Below are 20,932 nucleotides of genomic sequence, written 5' to 3'. Positions count from 1 at the left end.
CTGATCACTTTCAGGCCTGATCAAATTCCTCTGAAAAGGAAAAACTGTTCTTTTTACAACTTTGTTCTTTTTGAAAACTGCCTAGCTCTATAACTGCATCATGGCTCTATAATTACTTTCTTGACCCCCTGCAACCATGAGAGCATAACCAAACACGCAGGATGTCTGACTGTAACAAGCTCCACGATCATTAATCTAGCCTTGTAACCGATGATCTCACCTGCTAGTAATCAGAGAACTGCCCGGCTGTTCTGTTTCGCCTTACACATCATCTAGAATGCTAGCCCACAAGCACTTGGCTGCTGGCTTTGTTGTGGGAAGTGATCCCAGCCAGGATCACCAGTGTAGAATAAAGTTGTTCACTGCCTCATGACTTTCCCAGGTATCACTCCTTTCCTGGACTCCACACCTCCACTTACCTTCCCCTGCATTCCCCCAATCACATCAGCTGCACACAGCAAGAAACCTGCTGAATGCATCCTGCAACCCCTAGCCTTCGAGTTTCCCTCTTGGTCATTTCTACCCACTGAACCCTATGACCCCTGCTCCTTGGCTACAAATAAATCTCCCCCCATCCTGGCTGGGCTGGGAGGTCCCAGTCTCTCCCCACGGCAAAGCCCGCCCGGCGGTCCCTCTGGAGCAACCTGCACATCTGTAACAAGCGTCAGACTCATCTTCTCTAAGACATAGTGCACCAAGAAAGCAACTGTGGCAAATGTACCCTGTTCATGAGCACATTCTACAAAGCTCAAACTCAGGAAAAGTATGCAACAGATCAGTTAGATATGCAAATTTATAAGGAAAAGGGAGGACAACTCAGAAAGTAGCCCTCTTTGAGTGGAGGAAGCAATCAGAAAGAGGTGAACAGGATTCTTTGAAAATTATGGTAAAATTCAGTTTCTTAAGCCACTGGCAGGCAGCAACAAGAAAAACTAAAATAATAAAGACAAAAAGTCGAGAGTGATAGCACATGCCTGTAATCCCAGCATTTGGGAGGCTGAAGCAGGAGGTTTACTGTAAGTCTGAGGCTAGCATGGGCTACATAGTGAGCTCTAGGCCAGTCTGAACTCCATAGTGAGACCCTGTCTCAAAAAAAAAAAAAAAAAAAAAGAACCAAACAAAACATTAAACCCACTGGCAGGTACACAAGTACTTCAGTACCAACTTTCTGGTGTATTTTATACACACTGTTCTGTACCTACTCAATATTTAGTAAGACATGATTCTACAAAGAATGAGGGGCAACTCACATTTAGGACCCCTCCTGCCTCTCAGGAGTATTTCTATTCCCCATTCCTTTTGTCCAATAAAATTTTCTACTCTTAGCCAGGCATGGTGGAACATGCCTGTAATCCCAGCACTCGGGAGGATGAGGCAGGAGGATCATTCCAAGTTTGAGGCCAGCCTCAAAAACGTAAGCTCAAGGCCACCCTGAACTGCATAGTGAGACCCTGTCTCAAAAAGGCAAAAAAAAAGAGGAACTACAAATCACTGTTCATGAAAAAGATTGGTTTCACTGTACATGCAACTTTTCTAAAAGGTTTAACGTTTTCAAAAATAAAGATCTGGAGGAGAGGCCAGGCAAGGCAGCACTTGTCTGTAATTCCAGCACTCTGGGAGGCTGAAGCAGGAAGATCACATGTTCCAGACCAGCCAAGAGAAAGTTGGCACGACTCAACCTTAAAATAGAATAAAATTAAAAAGTTAATTTAAATCAAAATGACTGGTGGTATAACTCAGTCCAAAGGCCCTGGGTCCAATCTCAAGCACACCCTCCTCTATCCACACACATCTGAAGGAAAGAAAATTGATCTTCAAGTTAAATCTATGCTGATTTAATACAAACCATATTCTGATTTCAAAATATCAAAATGTGGCCAGGCAAGGTAGTGTGTACTGACAACCCCAGCACTCTAGGAAGCTGAGGCAGGAGGATCACAAGTTCAAACCCACCCTGGGCAATGCAGAGAGACCCTATTTCAAAATAAGGGAGGGCAGGATGGAGACAGCTCAGTAAAAGGGCCCTGGGTTCACTTCCTGGAACTATCCAAAAAAAAAAAAGTGTTCAAAGGAATTACAAACCATTCAATCTTTTCAAACACATGAAACATGACAGAAACTGCAAATGCACTGGAATTAATCCACACAACACTGCAAATTGCTGTTTCCAAATCCTAAGGGGCAGCAAGCAGCTGTGGGGGCAGCTACATTAAGCCCATGCCACAAGTCGCCCCAGATGGACCTCTGCAGTGTCAGCACGCGGGCAGGGCAAAACCCCAGCAGGGTCATTTACAGCTTCTTTTTCTAACCTCAGTTACCTCTCAGGAAAGGAATCCTTATTCCAGAAACCATGAAAGAGAATTTATTTTCAAATGTCAATCAAACATTTTATGTGCCGCTTATGTAGCATTTAAACTCAGGGGAAGAAAGGCGGGGAGATATTAATTTAACATGAATGAAATTCATCATCCTTTCTGGAAGAATTCCTAAGGATAATCGAGTTATTCGGAATAGAGAGAATAAGAAATGTACTGCAGAAGTCACGTGTCGGTCTGGCGTGATCCCAAACCTAGGATAACCTGGCCCAGGCGCCTCTCCTTGCGTGGACAGCAGTGAGGAAAGGAAGCCACAAAGCTGCCCTGACTTTGGTGACTTCACCACTGATGCCCCCCACCCAGGTAGCAAGCAGCACTCCCAGCTCAATCCTGGGACTCCTCTCCCCTCTCTCCCCTCTCTCCCCTCTCTTCCCTCTCTCCCTAACACAAATGCCACTTGTTAGGCTGACGTCCTCAGTTGTACCTTGCAGTCTAGACTTCTCCCTAGGCTCCTGACTCAAGTCCCATCTCTCCACTGAAGGGCATTCCCGCTTTTCCACAGCAACAGCTCTAAGCAAGGACAGGAGGACAGTGCACAGCACTGGGCCCCTCCCACTGCCAGCTCCCACGGAAACACCCACAACCCTTTGAGGAAGGTGGATACTAAGATTTTCTCTTTCAGACAGGAAAAACTAAGGCACAGAAAAGCTTAAGGTTAGCACATTTAAACCTGGCTGGGTCAGGATCCAAACTGACTTGAGCCTATTTGCCTAACAAGGACACTTATCTAAATCACCTAGGTAAACCGGACGTGGTGGCACACGCCTATAATCCCAGCACTCAGGAGGCTGAGGCAGGAGTATGGTTGTAAATTGAGACCAGCCTGGGCTATAAGCTGAGCTCCGGGCCAGCCTAAACGGCATAGGAGACCCTGTCTCAAAAAGACCAAAAATAAAAAATAAAATAAAATCACCGTGTAAGATGAAGTCTTAGCTGTAATCCCAGCACTCTGGGAGGCTGAGGCAGAAATATTTCAAGTTTGAGCCAAACCTGGGCAACTTGGCAACATAATGAGGTCCTATCTCACAAAAAATTTTAAAAGGCCAAGACTGAACTCAGTGCAAAGGCCTGGGTACAGAAAATCCCTAATATGAACTGAAAAAGGGGCTCGTTTTTTCCCCGCAGGCATGATGCTACCTCCTGATCAGCTCCGCTGATTCCCACGTCCCTCACCACCCTCGCTGGGGTGCTCGGGCCCGACCAGGCCTAGCCCAGGCTCAGCTCTGCGCCCCAGCCCTCTGAGGCATACACACCTCTGCCAGCCTTTCCTGCTCTAGAAATAAAGTTCTTGCTCCTCAGTCTTTTGGATGTTCCCAGAGTCTCTCAAACCCCATCTCCGCACTGAGACACACGCCCCCTTCCTTCCCTCAAGCCACGAAGAGGAACCCCGCCCTCCCTGGCGGGACACAGACCGTGAGGTGCAAAGTCCCGCTCACCAGACAGAGCAGCGCCCAGCCCGCTCCAGCGTGGGGAAAGCACCCGAATTCCAGCAGGGAGCGCCCCACCTACCCCAGGCTGAAAAAGGCAGACACGGGGAGCAGCACAGCCCTCCTCCCCAGCTGAGAGCAAAAGGCTCGGAAAAAGCCCAGGACAGGGTAATCATTTAAAGCGACAAGCTGGCGTTAGATGGGAGGAAAAGAGATCCCATTTAGACTCAACAGAGGGAGAACATGAGCAGCATGTAAATATTTGTTGATTTGATTTGTAACGATGTGAAGAAAAATAGTATCTGCTCAAAGATGCCCATGGATCAGTACCCGTGCTCTAATAGGAAGGGCAGCAGCCAGCCCTCCCGCCCTTCAAAGCCCCAGAACGTCTGCAGGTGTCTGCAAGTGTCGCCTGTACTTACTGGCATCGTCCAGGAACTCCAAGTTCCCTCCCAGCTCAGAACTGGAGAAGCGGTACTCATGTGGATCGGCCAGGGCGCTCAGCAAAATCAGCAGGACCACGGCATTGATGAGCTGCGGGAGAGCAAACACGCGTGAGCCCCGGGCGGCGGGGCACAGCCCAGCCTGACACCACCAGGCCCTGTGGCTAAGGGAGGCGGCAAAGGCGCCAGGCCCAGCCGAGGGCAGGAGCCCCACCGGCCCCCTCCCACCCACCCACACGGGGGGCACAGAGTGCCGGTTCCGCGCACAGGGCTGGAGCTGGGGCGCTGCACAAGTGTGCTCCTGCTGGCCAGGCCGCTGAAGGCCTGTGACCCAAGTTCCCCTGGGAGGTCTGACAGGCCCGAACCTCGGGCGTTTGAGAGCACGCAGGAACCGCAGTGAATGCAAAGCTCCCGGGCTTTCGCTCCCACAGCGCTCAGTGACACGAAGGACCTGGGAGGCCAGCTCTGCTGAGGATGCGGCCCTCCACTACTAAGAAAGCCCACCCACGGAAAATCATCTTCCCCAACACCTCTCTCTCGGCTCCTCCTTTTTCTGCTTCCTACCCTTAAAATCACAGTAACTATGCTGGATGCATCTGTAATCCCTCAGGAGGCTGGGGTAGGATGATCACTGCAGTTGGAGGCCAGCCTGGGCTACACAGTGAGCTTAAGGCACACCTGAACTACATATTTGTTATTATTAACAGCATGCAAGGAAACATTCAGAAACACAGGCTTATGTGAGGAAAAGGCTGGCTTAACTGCGGCTAGCTACAGGTAGGCTGAGATCGAAATTATAGTGGCAGAAGGTGCAGCAGGTTAAATTTATATAGGGTTGGAGGATGAAGTTATAATCCCAAGGAATCTGGATGGAATATGTGGGTCAAAGTTCCTAGAACATCAGCACAGGTATGCAGCTAATGCTGGACATTCTGGCACTGTTGGTCTGGGGAGATTGTATGTCCAGCCCCAAATTTCTTTACAGCCCCCTTTAGTGGTTTCCTGTTGTTTGTGGAGGGCAGCATGTTTATTGAGAAGGTCTCCCTCAGGTCAGGTTTTTTTTGGTTTTTTTTTGTTTGTTTCTTTTGGTTTTGGTTTTGGTTTTTCTCTGGTACCAGGAACCGAACTCACGACCTTGCGCTTGCCAGGCAGGCGCTTTGCCGCTGAGCTAAATCCCCAGCCCCCTCCCTCAGGTCAGGTTGACAATAGTGAGACCCTGTCTCAACAAAACAGCCAGGGATATAGCTCAGTGGCACAAGCGCCTGCCTGGCATGTGCAAGGTCCCTGAGTTCAAATTCCAGTATCAAAAAAAAGAAAAAAAGAAAAATCACAGTAACTCCATTAATAAAACTGGACACCACATGGGCACTATGCTAAGCCCTTTTCTCTGAGGCCCTGCAATAACCTACTGAAGTAGGTGCCGTGGGTCCCCTCAGTCCACAGGCAGAGACAGGGCTTGAGTCCAGGAATCCAGACTCCCAGACCTAACCTCTGCCAGTGATTCACCCCACAACCTGCTTCTCCTGCGCCTGCATCTCCCGCCCAGGCAGCAGGCCTGTCCTCCTCCTCCCAGCTGGCTGGCCCTGGAGAGCTTTGGCCTGGAGCCCCAAGCATCCTCGGACTAAGGCTGCTTCCTTTTCTACATTCAAAGTTTCCCTCTTTTCAAAATGGAAAAATACATATAAAACCTTCATACACATAAAGAAAACAATTTGTGCTACCAACATGAACTAAAGCACATCCTGCTACTATAAAATTGCACATGGAAACAGCAACTACTTACAGGGGCTCGGGTCATCTGGTGAGATGTCCACGCCAGGACTGATTTAAACTAGCGGCACTGCCAGGTGTGATGGCACACGCCTGTAATCCCAGCACTTGGGAGGCTGGGGCAGGAGGATCTTTGCAAATTCAAAACCAGCCTGGGCTACCATGTGAGCTCAAGGCCAGCCTGAACTGCTTAGCCAGACCCTGTCTCAAAAGGACATAGAAAAATAAAAAAATAAACTGGCAGCATTGAGCGCTTAGTGTTGGCAGCCTTGGGATTTTGGGGGTTCCCTCTTCTCTCTTCCGAACTGTCCACCCCAGTGTGCTGTCTTACACAGTGGAGCAGTGTGAGCGGCCCCTTGCAGAGTCCTCAGGACCATGAGCTGTAGCTACAGCTCTCTCAGGTGCCGAGGGTGCAGTGGGAAGCACACCGCTCTTCCAGCGCTGGTTCTCAGCTTTCGTTCTTGTTTCTCTGCAAAGATCCCAAACACTTCACAGCACACTTTAAAAAGCGCGGCTCGCAAAGTGCACTGGAAGAAACTGTTCAGAAGGCAAGTTCAGGAGAGCACGGGCCGGTGCGTGGGGCCCTGGAGGGCACCGAGGCGCTCCACGCAGTCGCTGCTCTTGGCATTTCACCCCCTCCACATTATTTCATTTGAAAGAGGCATATGACAGATCAGGTGAAATTTCATAGGAATACACAGAACATAGAAATACTTTGAAAAAAACAAACTTAGATAGAGAAAGGCGAGGCACGGCGGCGAACGTCTATAATTCAGGAGGCTGAGGCAACAGGATCTCAAGTTTGAGTCCAGCCTGGACAACTTAGCAAAACCCTATCTCAAACTATAAGATACACAGCTGAAAATGTAGTTCAGTCCTTAAGCCTTGGGTTCAACTCCAGTACCATCAAAACAAAACAGAACGAATTCACCAAATTGGAACACAGTTGAAGCTTTAAAGGCAGAACAGAAAAGGGAGGACAGAAAGACAGGATGTTACTGATGTTTCTTTCCTTCTTTTTCGGTCTTTTTGAGACAGGGTCTCACTATACAGTTCAGGCTGGCCTTGGGCTCACTTTGTAGCCCAAGCTGGTCTTGAACTCACAATGATCCTCCTGCCTCAGCCTCCCTGAGCTGACAGCCATGTGCACTTTGGCCTCTCATCACCTTCACGTGAGCACTGGTGAGTCTGGTGCAGCCTCCTCTCTCCAGAGTAGGTCCTGGGCCCCACGCCTATGCCCTGCTGTTCCTGGACGCTTCTGCCTCCCGAGTCTCCAGCCACGTGGCCCCTCTTGTGCCCACTGTCATGGGTGTCCCATTCTCGGCACATGTGTTGGTCTGGGGTTTTATTTTGCAAGGGGAACAATGTAATACAGGACACATGTTCTACAAGATTATTTACAGTAGTCACCCAAAGAATCATATACAAGAGGGTGCAGGAAATCTGTCCGCACACTAAGATCAAGAAATCTAGCCGAAGGCCTGGATCCCACGGCAATGTTCGGTATGAGTCCAGCTGAAGACCTAGAGCTCCAACTGGAGGCCCAGAGCCCATAACAACATCTCATGCAGGCCTGTTTCACGGATCTGTGCTGGGAAGGCCCAAAGGTCAGTGGTGGAATCTAGGAAGTCTGTGCCAGTGGGATGAAGGATCTGTGCTAGCAGGCTGAGGGATCTGCACTGGAGCCAGGAAGCGACGTGCCAAGTAAGAACCAGAGCGCCCCTGAAAAGTGCCACAGCCATCCTCGGCAACAGTGAGGTCCCGAGCTCCTCTGATAGTGAAGACAGCTGACTTCCCATCAGGAAAGCCCATGCAGCAAGCTTTTTCAGGAGACTAAGCTGTGTACATTCTTCCCCTCTGGAACTAGGAAGCAATGCTCAGAGTGAGGACCAGAGCGCCCCCAAAGTGAACTGAAGGTATTCTCAGTGCCAGCAAGGCCCAGAGCTCGTTGGAGGATGAAAACAGCCAAGTTCATCAAGAAAGCCAGCATGACAAGCTCCTCCAAAACAAGCAACAGCTTCTACCAGCTCTCCACAGCCTTACTCCTCCTCCAGTTCTGCCTCTTATGCTGCTGGCAACAGTCCCCAAGTGGGCCTCCCACACCCAGCACCATCCTTACTCAGCTCAACCGGTGGTTACAAGCTGACCACCACTGTCAGTCCACTACAGCAAGGTGTCCAGACAGAGAAAGCCAAGCTGGATGACACTCCAACCACACATGGCAACACCTCACCCCTGCGCTCTTCCATCCCAATGCAAGGTGGGATGACCCCAACAGCTCTGCGTGCCCCTGCATCTGGGCTGAACTGATGGGAAACTGGCACAGCTCGGTAGTGTGAATACAGAGGATCCAGGGAGACTTCAGTCTACCCAAAGGGGTGAAGTGTAGGACAAGCCTCAACAGCTGGTAAACACTCAGATGGAAAAGGGCAAATAGAATTTGAAGCCCAGCTAAGCGTGATGGTGCATACCTGTAATCCCAGCACTTGGGAAGCTGAGGCAGGAGGACTGCCACAAGGGCTACACGGTGAGTGTAGCCAGGTGAAGCCAGCCTCACCTACAGGGTGAGTTCAAGGCCTCAAGGCCAGCCTCTGCAATGGAGCAAGACCCCCATCTCAAAAAACAAAACAAAAAAAGGGGCGGGGGATTTAGCGGGGCAGAGGATTTTTAGCTCAGGCCAGCCTGAACTACACAACAAGACCCTATCTTAAAAACAAACAAAAAAAATCTTGAACACTGGGTAAGAACTTCTCAAGAGGAAATGGAAATCACTCCATTATCAGTTCCCACTGAGGCAGAAGTACTGCTGCCAGTGGGACCCAGGAGTGGGTACCCTTGCAGGGGCAGGGGCAGGAGCACGGGCAGGGGCAGGGGCAGGGAAGGTCCACAATGAGCACGGCTGATCTCCACGCAGAAGGCCGAGGCTGCTGTCCTCTCTTGCTCACTTTCACCCCTCCCGTCTGTTCTGCTACGTCAGGTACAAGGTGTCCCGCAGTGTTACCTGTTTTTCCTTGTTCTTGGCAATTACTTCCACGTGTAAATAAATCCAGCCTCTATCCAATTACGGAAATGTGTTAGGCCTTGCAGACACCCCAGGCATCCAAAGCGTTTTCCACCCCTGGACAATCTAGCACTTCCCAAGTGGAGCCCTGCACCCCGAGTCTGGACACCCAGAAGAGCTGTAGACTATACTTTTTAAAGTCTCCAGAAAAGAACCCTAAGAACACTCACACCTTCAGAGATGCCAGGCAGGCACAGAAACAACCAGAAACTGAAGCAGAAAGCTGAATCCAAGAATGACCCTACAGCAAATTATGCAAGGGCAAACATAATATTTTAATAATTTATTTTATTTTATTTTATTTTTGTCTTTTTGAGACAGAGTCTCACTATGCAGTTCAGGCTGGCCTTGAGCTCACTTTGTAGCCCAGGCTGGTCTTGAACTCGCAATGATCCTCCTGCCTCAGCCTCCCGAGTGCTGGGATTAGAGGCGTGCGCCACCATGCCTGACAATATTTAATAATATTAACAGCGAAAAAATGTTCACAGTACATTACATAAAAACTGCTGTATAAAAGCTTCAGTCTTTTTGGGGGAGTGAGTACAGTTCAGACAGGGACTCACAGTATAGTCCAGGCTGGCCTTGAACTCTCTTGTGGGAAACCCTCCTGCCTCAGCCTCCTGAGTGGTGAGATTACAGTCATGCACCACCATGCCTGGCTTCCAGTCTTACTATCTGTAATATGCTCACTTGTATAAACACCATGTGCCACTCTCTCCAGAGGCTGGCATGCAAACCCCAAAGGGCAGCCTATTACCCAATGGGGAGGAAAACCAACCAAAATGGTGTTCTCTACTCAGAGAGAAAAGGCAATTTAGTATGTGGCTGAAAGACTTCACAGGAAGATGAAGCTATCAGTACTAAGAAGTAACAAGCCTTTTGGAAATGCTGAGACAGAAACTGCAGCACAAACCATTTTTGGATATCGGACTGCACTGACTGTTCAGGAAAACTGCTAAGGTCACCACGAGAACACGCTGCACTCTTGGTGGCCACGGGGCTGGCAGCCCTTTCTAAAGTTGATGTCTCGAGGTCACGCTGAAGCAAAGCCACGGCAGTTCTACTTTTATTAGAACCCTTTAACGAACAGCAAGCAGGTGCCCTGCGTTCAACTGTGCAGACCATGGCCCGGCTTCTTTGTGGGTGACGCTCTGAGCTGAGAAGCCGCGCGGCCACCCCTCCGGCTGCAGATCACTGAGGCGGCCGCTTGTTACCAATCTATCCTCACTCAGCCCGCTACATGCCCCAGCGGGCCCTGCTCACCCACCCTTGGCAGCAGGCTGGGAACTCTTTCCCGGAGCCAGAGGCTGGCCTGCCTGCAAAAGGAAGCAGCCGCCTCCGGGCAGAAGCAGGCCCAGGCTCCCGAGGAGACGTGCTGGGTTCCAGTCCTTACATGCTCTCGGGACACAGGTCTGCAGCATTCAGGAGCAAGGTCTGCACAGTGGACAGAATGTTCACAGCAGAAGACGGCCCTGCACGGAGCAGCAGTGAGCTGTCCAGGGTCAGTGTGAGACTTCAAAGCGCTGGATACATGCAGATTTCACCATGCAGATCAGGCTGGCCTTGAACTCACTAACAGCCAAGGACAGGGATCCCTCCTGCCTCAGCGCTCCAAGTGCTGGGATTACAGGCATGCGCCAGCACACCCGGTCCTACAGGAACATTTTGTTTTGAATCCCCAAATATGAAGAGGCAGACCCTACTTTGGGGTGGGCAACAGAGACCTACACTCTGCACAGAAAAACTATCAAACAGATGTAAGCTCAGTGCAAAGATCCTGGGTTCAATACCTAGTACTGGGGAAAAGAAAAACCCATGTGCCACGAAACCACTGCTACGGCAAAAAAAAAAAAAAAAAAAAAAAACATATAAAAGGGGGTTGAGGATATAGCTCAGCGGCACAAGTGCCTGCCTGGCAAGCGCAAGGTTGTGAGTTCAATCCCCAGTACCGCAAAAAAAAAAAAATTAAAAATATAAAAATAAAGCACTGCTACCAAAGAGTGCTCCACAGATCAGCAAATGTCCTAACTACCGTGGAAGCACAAGAGCCACAGTAGCTGGAGAGTAACAGGCTGACAGCTGACCTCGCAGCACAGCGAGGTCACAAGACCGCAAGGGCACTGCCTGCACCCGCGTCCTCACACAGGATGGAGGTCCTCAGCAACGCCTCGGGAGGACAGATGAAGAGGCAGGGAGGGAGGGGAGAAAGGTGAAACCAAGTAAGGATCAACATTCCTTCCAGGCTTCAGCTGTCCACACTGTGTTCTTCTCGCATGGAAAGCGCTCACCCACAGGCAGGCAGGGCTCTCTGACCCACAAGCTAATGGCATTTTCTGTTTCACAGGACTAACTTTTCCTGCTGAAGTGGCTGTTCATGCTACCTTTAAAATAGTCTCCACAGTCAATTCAGAGTTCTATCCGTGAAGCACACCTCAAGGAAAAACGTTTGCATGTGGCTCGATCAATAGTCATGGCCATTTTTATGAGTTGTTCCAAGATGCTTCCTCAACAGGTTTACTTCTAGAAGTATGAACTCCAATTTGGAGAGAACCTGAAGGACTCAAATCGACAGGTCCTGGTGCTTGCTTCCGCAGCACATATACTGAAATGGACAGGTCCCGTCATGGAGTCTGGAGTTACAGCCTCCTGCTGTTATCCTGGGGTGTGCACTGCGAGAGCTCCCCAGGGACCTAGGAACAAAGACACCCCACACAGGTCAAGTGAGTGGCCCCTCTCTGCTTGGTGGACGTGTCACTAGCCACTCAGCTGAAGAGGGTATCTTCCAGCCCTCGGGACAGCCAGTCACATCGTCGTTTTGGCTCCCGGGATCCCGGTGACTGGCGGGTCCTTTCTACTTCATAGTATCGCAGTACCGAAGGGCGCGCTGGTCCCTGCAGCTGCCCTGTGTGCGGGCCGCAGGGCCACAGCAAACAGTGCTGGCGGGTGCGGGCTGACTCCAACCGTGCAGCGGGGGTCAGCGAGGCAGGAGCCTCAGCACCCAACGGGAGCCCAGACTGTGGCCAGCAGAGCGGCCCCGTGGGCCAGGGTCTGCGTGCGGTTAGCAGGACAGGCTCGCACTTTGCTACCCAAGGGCTGCACTGTGCACCTCTCTTCTCATAGCAGTTCTGCGACAAACGCAGAGGTTAGAAGCCAATGCTAACACAAAGAGCAAGCGAGCAGATGCCAGAGAAGCCAAGCAAAGACTCGGATAGACAGCTTTGATCAAGGATGAGGAATCGCTGGGTGTGGCAGCGCACGCCTGTAATCCCAGCGCTTGGGGGGCTGAGGCAGGAGGATCGTTGCGAGTTTGAGACCAGCCTGGGCTACAAAGTAAGCTCAAGTCCAAGTCCAGCCTGAACTGCATAGTGAAACCCTGTCTCAAAAAAGATCCCCCTGCCAAAAAAAAGAAAGATGAGGAGTCAAATCTGCCACCTCAACTTGTGCGGCCCAGAGTCCAAACCCTTTCAAAGCACGGAGGAAGCTGGTCGGTTCTCCTGCTAAGAGTGGCTCCCTGCAGCACTGAGGATCTGTGGCCCCTTCTGTGAAGACGGACTCAGCGGGCCGGCTGATGAAAAGCTGCTAGATACCCAGTTCCTCCCACCACCACGAGTCCTCTGAAGAACACACACAGGGCTGAGTGTTGGGGGAAAGGAGAAGCAGCAGAGGCAGGCGCTCAACAGGCCAGGTTCACTGCAGACCAAACCTGAGGGACCGCACTGGCGCTGCAGGGGGGGTGGGTCTTCTGTAGGGTCGTGGGGAGCGGGTTCAGTGACAGGGGCTGTGGCTCCCTGCCAAGAACAAGGCTTGAGAGAACACAGCGCTGGTGGCCACGCAAATGATATAGGGGAAACCAGTCAGTCAACCTGGTAGGTGTCAGACTCGCCAGGTTCCTGTTCCTCAAAACTGAGGAATGAATTTTAAGGAACAAAGGAGGATAACAGGAGGAAATATTTATTGAGAAAGACATAAGGGGCCAGGGATATAGCTCAGTGGTACAAGTGCCTGCCTGGCAAGCGCAAGGTCCCAAATTCAATTCCCGGTATCCCCCAACAAAAAAAAAAAAAGAGAGAGATAAGGCTCTTAGCTAGGCATGGTGGTGCATGCCTGTAATCCCAGTACTCAGGAGGCTGAGGCAGGAGGATCACTGCAAGTTCGAGATCAGCCTGGGCTACAAAGTGAGCTCACGGCCAGCCTGAACTGCATAGCAGGACTCTGTCTCAAAAAAGACAAAAAAAGGAAAAAAAAGAGATAAGGCTCTTGAGAGACAGGAGGGGACCTGAAAAATGGGCTGCCACGGCCCCACTTCATAGAGGACATTGTATAGAGTAAAATCGTGCAGTGGGTACAACGTGGGGCCAAACTATGATCAACCAGTGAGATTATGAGCATAGCCGCTTAGGTCATACGGATCCGATGGGGAACCAGGTCATGCAGTCAGTGCTCGTGGGAAGAATGAAGACCTTTTCAGGATGAGACAAAATGCAGAGGGGTCCTGGCCACCCATGGGGCAACCAATGTCTGCGTAGACTTCACTGGAGCAGGTGAGCATACTTTTTAATCCACAGTGCACCCCTCGGGGAGGCACGCAGGCCTGGCCCCCATCTTGAGGCAGCTGCACCGGGTCCTCTGCACTGACGCCCTCCTGGGCTCTCTCTGAGGATGAGGCATGGCAAAGCGCAGGGAGAGGCAGCTGCTGTCAGTAGTCGGCTGACAGGGTTGAGCTCCCGGTGCAGCTCTGGTGGGAGGGGATGGTTTAGAGGGGTCTCTCATTTGGACGGTGGTGATCAGATTCCTTCCCCGGGACAGGAGTGTTTGTCTCAGTAACAATTCCATTTCGGACTGGATAGTAAAGAATTGGCATCCTGGCCGGGCGTGGTGGCACACGCCTGTAATCCCAGCACTCGGGAGGCTGAGGCAGGAGGATAGCTGCAAGTTTGAGGCCAGCCTGGGCTACAAAGTGAGCTCAAGGCCATCCTGAACTGCATACTGAGACCCTGTCTCAAAAAAAAAAAAAAAAAAAGACCTAAAAAATAAAGTTCAAAGCCAGGCATGATGGTGCACACCTATAATCCTAGCATTGGGGAGGCTGACGCAGGAGGATGGCTGTGAGTTTGAGGCCCGTCTGGGCTAGAAAGTAAATTCAAGGCCAGCTTGAACTGCGTAGCAAGACCCTGCCTCAAAACGGCAAAAAAAATACATAAAAAATAAATAAAAGCAAAGTTAAATCTTACTGTTCTTGTTACTAATAATTTGAAACTGTACTTCCACTGTTAAGTAACAATTAGATGGGACACTGTTTTATACTAGGCGCCTATAGTAGGCTGCAAGAGACAAGGCTACATATTAAAATGGAGTCACTCAGGCTAACGTTGCTCCCTTGTCACCAAACTGAAACTAAACCTAATCTGACCTCAGCAATCAGGATGAGAGACAGCAACAAGATTTCCAGAAAGTAGCCAGGTGTGGTGGCACATGCCTGTGATCCCAGCACTGGGGAGGCTGAGGCAGGAGGATTGTTGCAAGTGAGACCAGCCTGGGCTACAAAGTGAGCTCAAGGCCAGCCTGAACTGCATAGCCAGACCCTGTCTCAAAAAGACACCCCCCCAAAAAAAAAAACAACTGAAGTAACCTGATGCTAACCACTCAGTTATTTTCTTATCTGTCTCAGGCTGAGCCTTTCCAAGTGAAGTAACTGAAATGACCAATCCGGTTTTTCTTGTTTATTTTTGCTTTTCTTGGTCCTTTTCAATCTGTAAAAACCTCTCCTGCTCTGCTTTGCTCTTTGAAACACTTATTCTAGTTTATGGGATGATGAAGTTCTTCCAATTCTATAATCCAAAACATTGCAAATTAAGATCTTTAGATTGTTAGCCGGATGTGGTGACACACACATGTAATCTCAGCACTCAGGAGGCTGAGGCAGGAGGATCATTGGGACTTCAAGACCAGCCTGGGCTACAAAGTGAGCTCAAGGCCAGCCTGAACTGCATAGTGAGATCCTGTCTCAAAAAGACCAAAATGAAATGTTCTGATGAGCAGGGTGCAGTGCTGCATGCTTGTAAGGATCTCTGCTAGTTCAAGGCCAGCCTGAACTACATGGTGAGATCGTGTCTCAAAAAAAGCAAATCAATGGATAAATACAAATAAATGTTTTGATGGATATACAGCCTAACAACTTTTAGTAATAACTTTTTAGCAATAAAGCTAAAAAAAAGATTAAATATCTTCAACTCTCTACAGCCAAATATTTTATACCACTGTCCTTCATTCTTTTTTGTTTGTTTGTTTTTTTCCGGTACCAGGAATTAAACTCACAACCTTGCGCTTGCCAGGCAGGCGCTGTGCCGCTGAGCTAAATCCCCAGCCCCCTGTCCTTCATTCTTTACACTAGGGAAAATAAAGGGAGTTGCGCTTTAAAGAAATCTAGTCTCTCTCACTATCGAAACTGCTTCAATTTGTTAAATCAGATGGGTACTTAGTCTGGTGGCAAAGGGAGACATGTACCATTCACTCACTAACTGATAAAAACCTGCCTAGCATGTGTGAAGCCCAGGGTTCAATCCCAGTACTGCAAAACAACATACAAACCAAACCAAACCACACTCTTGCCTGTATTACAGCACCGAGAGGCCTCAGCAGCAGGCTGGCCCTACTCAGTCTCATACCTGTAGGTGTAACACACATTCTGACCTGCTCTTCCAGCCACATGGAAGAGCTCACCATTTTAATCTCCCTTAAACCCTGTTCCTAATTCCTCAAAGGTTCCTCACTGCCTGCAAAGTAAACTTCTAATTTTTTTTTTCTTTTTTGTCTTTTTGAGACAGGGTCTCCCTACGCAGTTCAGGCTGGCCTTGAGCTCACTTTGTAGCCCAGGCTGGTCTTGAACTTGCAATGATCCTCCTGCCTCAGCCTTCCAAGTACTGGGATTACAGGTGTGTGCCACCATGCCTGGCTAAACTTCAAACTCTTGTGCTTAGTACTCTTGTTCCTTTACTGTAGTACAGAAAATACCAGGCAAGAGGCAGAGAGGACTACAGAAATGCCATGAATCAGCTCATATCCTGCTCTGGAATTATGGGCCAAACCATAGACTCTGACAGCTGGAAAGAAACCATTCATCTTGAATGAGTACACTGCCACTATCAAGCACCACCAGGGTTACTCGAAGGTCTAAATAAGAACAAATGTGAAAGCCCACTAAAAGCTATCAATCTCTCTACTAACACAGGATGTCAGTTTTACTGTCCTGCGCCAGACCAAAAAAATCAATAGTTTTAACACCAGAACTTCTCTAAGATGCAAAGAGAAGCCATCAAGTCAGGCCTACTGGTGCGCATCTGGGAGGCTGGGAGGTGCTCAAATATGAAGCCATGTCTACAAATCAATAGGAAAAAATGACAAACTCCAATCAAAACTGGGATAAATGGCACTTCACAAAGGGACAGAGATGTTCAGGGGAAAAAAAAAAAACTAAAAGCAACTCTTCTACACCACTATGTATAAGAGAAATGCACACCGGGGCCACGATGAACCCCCACATGTCCAGGCTGGCGGAAGCTGAAGACTGGCAGAAAGTCAGGCCAACTCCAATTCCACACCTTGCTAGCGGAGTGCAAAATAGCTAACTGGTTCGTCCTGTCTTGTTCTCATACCCTACCCCCACTGAACTAGGGCCCCTGCACTGACCTACACCCCCAGCCCATTGGCTGATTACAGTCCACGGATGGAACCCAGGGCCTTCACACGGACCTACATGCCAGCCTTTTGGTTTGTTTTAATTGAGGCAGGGTTTCACGACATTACTAAGTTGCCCAGGCGAGCTTGTGATCCTCCTGCCTCACCCTTTCAGGATGCTGGGATTACAGGTGTGCCTGGCAGCAGTTTCTAATAAAATTAAACATACTTTCTATACGATGTCCAACAATATCACTCATCAGTACTTATTTACCTAAGGGAAATAAAAAACGTAAGTTCACAAGAAGTCTTGTGTAAGAATGTTCAAAGCAACTGAACATTTGCAAAATAGCCCCAAACTGGAAACCACCTCAAAATCCAACTCTTTTTTTTTGTCTGTCTTTTTGAGACAGGGTCTCGCTATACAGTTCAGGCTGGCCTTGAGCTCACTTGGTAGCCCAGGCTGGTCTCAAACTCGAAATGATCCTCCTGCCTCAGCCTCCTGCGTGCTGGGATTACAGGTGCACAACACCACGCCCAGCTTCAAAATCCAACTCTAACTAATGGATAAATGAACTACGGTATACAAGGGGTGATCAAAATATACAGTGAATATCCAAATTTAAACAAAAATTACATTAAAAGATATGCTGCCATTAATATATCCCCCTCTACTTTTTTTTGAGGCGGGGGACAGGGTCTTGCTGTGTAGTTCAAGGTGGCTTTAAACTCACTAGGTAGCCTGGGCTGGCCTGGAACTTGTGGTGATCCTCCTGCCTCAGCCTCCCAAGTGCTGGGATTGCATGGGTGCACCACCATCCCCAGCATTCTTGCCACTTTCTGAAACTGTTCTGAATGAAGTTCTCTTCATCAAAAACACAGTGAACATTGTTGGCGAGTGCCACCCAATGGGAAGGCAAGGCTGACACAGAAACATTACAATGTACCCTCTTTTGCCCTTTTCACTGGATCTGGCACTGTGCAACTTCTGGCTCTTCCCTAAATTAAAATGACCAAAGGTGAACATTTCAAATTGACACAGGCAGCCACAACACTGCAACTAAAGGCATGAAAGAGAACTTCGGAACTGCTTTAGAAAATGACTAGAAGGTGGGGGAGATAGCTCAGTGGCATAGCGCCTACCTGGCGCTGAGGTCCTGAGTTCAATTCCCGGTACCGGTACCGGTACCAAAAAAAAAAAAAAAAGGGGGGACAGGAACTATGAGATGAATGTGTTCAAAGTAAGGGAGAGAGCCGGGCATGGTGGCACACGCCTGTAATCTCAGTACTCAGGAGGCCAAGGCAGGATAATCATTGCACGTTTGAGACCACCCTGAGCTACAAAGTGAGTTCAAGGTGAGCTGCATAGTGAGCTGCATAGTGAGACCCTATCCCAAAAAAAAGACAAAAAAAAAAAGTAAGGGAGAGCATTTTGAGGGGATTAATGGCGATGTGTCTTGTGCGGAAATAAATTTTTAAAAGTTTTTCAACATTCACTGCAGCATATTCATAGAACAAATTATTCAGCCATAAAAGGACTAAGCTACTTATACACAGTTACACTAAGTGCAGGGAGCTTGACATAAAAGTGTCAGAGTATAATTCCACATATAAAGTCACCTACCATTGACATAAGGGATGAAGTAATGAGGTCGGGACTGGCTAGGGAGAGGCACTGGAGAACTTCTGGGATTTTGGAAATGTGTGTGGGTCACGCAGGCATCAACTGAATGAACTGTATACAGTAACTGTGACTTTCACTGTATGTGCATTACGGTTCAATCAAAGGAAGGAAAAGATAAAGACAAAAATGAGAGCAATCTTCCATTCTTCCATCTGGTAATCTGAGCAACGTACCTGAGGATAGGGGTATGTAATGTAACAGCCACCGTTAATTCCTATTATTTTGTCTCGAAACCCTGTATCACTTTAAATGTGCTTGCTTTGATTTGTTTATGTTTGTGATACTGGTATGCTGTTACTGTTCTATTTTTTTGTTTGTTTCTCATTTACTACTCTCTTTAAAATAAAAATAAAATAAAATTTAAAAAAAGACAAAAATGACCTCAGTAACTACCTGAAGACCACGGTCACCCCACTGAAAACTTTTGTTATTTCAAGGCAGAAAACAAAATACAAACACAACTTTAAGAGGAAAAAAAAGAAAGAGGACAGACTATAACATCACAAACCCACCAAGGGACCTTGTAATTTACCTTGGTTTTCATCCATAAAAATGGGAATAAGACACGTGACTGCGCTAGGGATACACAAATGAAGCTTCTGCAAAGCATCTAGTATAGCATGCGGCACCCAGGGCTTAGTAAAAGGCAGCGGTGGGAAACAACCAGCAATAGGAGCACAAAAATTCCTGTCTGCCGGTTCAGCTTAAGCTCTCCCCTCTCTTCCTGGAAACTCTCCCCCTTTCTACAGGGAGTGAGGGGGAAGAAAGAGGGGGCCTGGCTCCTAGCCACAGGGGCAGTTTTACAAACGTTCATAGAGATCAAAGGTTTTAGATAACCAACCCATACTTCAGATATGAGGGAAACGCTAATGAAAAGTCTAAATCTTTTTTGACATTCAAGACTTTTTGGGGGCTGGGGATTTAGCTCAGCGGCAAAAGCGCCTGCCTGGCAAGTGCAAGGTCGTGAGTTCGGTTCCCGGTACCGGAGAAAAACCAAAAAAAAAAAAAAAAAAGACTTTTTGTAACGTTAAACATAATTTTTACCCAATGAACAATTATACTCCTAGGTATTTTACCCAAGGGGGCCAAAAAAAGTAATAGTGTGACCACAGCAAGTCTTGTGAAGTACTATTCACTGCCCAGTACTTAAACCCCACTTCTCATAGAGATTTATTTACCTACAGGAGCATTCTTTTTTCCCATCCTTGCTAAGCTTTCCACCTTTAAAAAGGAAACCCCATTTCCACCTTTCCAACTGGAGGACAGCAACACACCCCAACAATTGCTTCCCTCGAAGAGCCTGCTCCAGGCGTGGACAGACCAGGCTGAGTACTCTCCTTTATCACACCGATACGGTCAGGCTGGATTACGGCCAACAACCAGGCTCAAGTAGATTTATCTTTCCTGTAGATCACGGAGCACATTTGCCTAATGCAGTGCCCTAGATTTTACAAATGACATTCACTAATGTACTTGCAAGTCTGCAGACTGGAGCATTTTCAAGGAGCACACAAGACACTTGTATAAAATAGTCTGCCCTGATCATCAATAAAAGCACTATTTTGAAGCCACTTACTATGCTTTCGCTCTGACTTTAAATTTCTGTAAATAATCTCTTGGCTTTCAGAAAAGTCAGCGTTAAGCCAACACACTGACGTTCAATCTTCATTCACACTGCGGTAAAGACTCCATGCACACCAAAGGTCTGGTTGAAAGCTTTTAAGGCCAAAAATTTCTATTGTGTGGCCAGGGCTGGCGCAGACTAAAGGAAACCCGAAACTGAACAGCAGAGTCGGGTGTGGTGGTGCATGCCTATAATCCTAGCACACTGGGAGGCGGAGGAAGTGGGAAGGACCACAAATTCGAGCTCAGCCTGGGCAACTAGCTTAGCAAGACCCAGTCTCAAAATAAAGTTTTGAGGATGTAGCGCAGTGTGAAGGCCCTGGGTTCAACTGGTACTGCGGGCGGGGGGCGCGGGGCAGCAGAGTGAACATCGTACTGGGGTAAAAATGATTCCTTCAAGGTGACACCGCAGGGTCGGGCATTCAGCTCAGTGGCGCAGCGCCTGCCTGGCAAGCATGATGTCCTGAGTTCGATTCCCACCACCAAGGAAAAAAAAAGAACGCAGAAGTTTTCTATTCAACACAACGTCCATACTACGTAAGAAACTATCAAGTATTAAAAATGAGCCAACAAAAGCCTCCTGTTGAACGAGATAAGAATGCACTCTCTCCCAAGTCCTATCTGCACCCCGCCCATTTTCAGGCATTTCCTCGTGCTGCCGCGCTGGTCCCTGCGAGGAGGCAGCCGGGGAGGAACTCTCCACCACGCAGTCACAAAACACAAAATGCAGGACTCCGCTCAGGTCGACGCAGTCCACGGGGACGGCCCAGGGCAGCGCTCCCTACCAGTACGACCTCAAACGCGCCGATCCCAGGGAAAGCCCGCACGCAGACGCGCCGCGCGCCGGCGACAAGGCGCAGGGCCGCCCGGCCGGG

General features: G+C 48.9%; 1 protein-coding gene across 1 annotated transcript in view; it reads right to left on the bottom strand.

The window, feature by feature from the left end:
• The window catches only part of Laptm4b (lysosomal protein transmembrane 4 beta), a gene marked incomplete in the record, with an annotated part of 51,177 nt that overhangs the window by 29,531 nt on the left and 714 nt on the right, over positions 1-20,932 (bottom strand). Inside the window, 1 exon segment of the mRNA XM_013512773.1 lies at positions 4,225-4,336. Within this exon segment, the coding sequence (XP_013368227.1) occupies positions 4,225-4,336 (112 nt within the window).

Source organism: Chinchilla lanigera, unplaced genomic scaffold (genome assembly GCF_000276665.1).
Source record: "Chinchilla lanigera isolate Chin_1 unplaced genomic scaffold, ChiLan1.0 scaffold00016, whole genome shotgun sequence".
NCBI lineage: Eukaryota > Metazoa > Chordata > Mammalia > Rodentia > Chinchillidae > Chinchilla > Chinchilla lanigera.
This window is presented reverse-complemented; position numbering and strand designations above follow the sequence as displayed.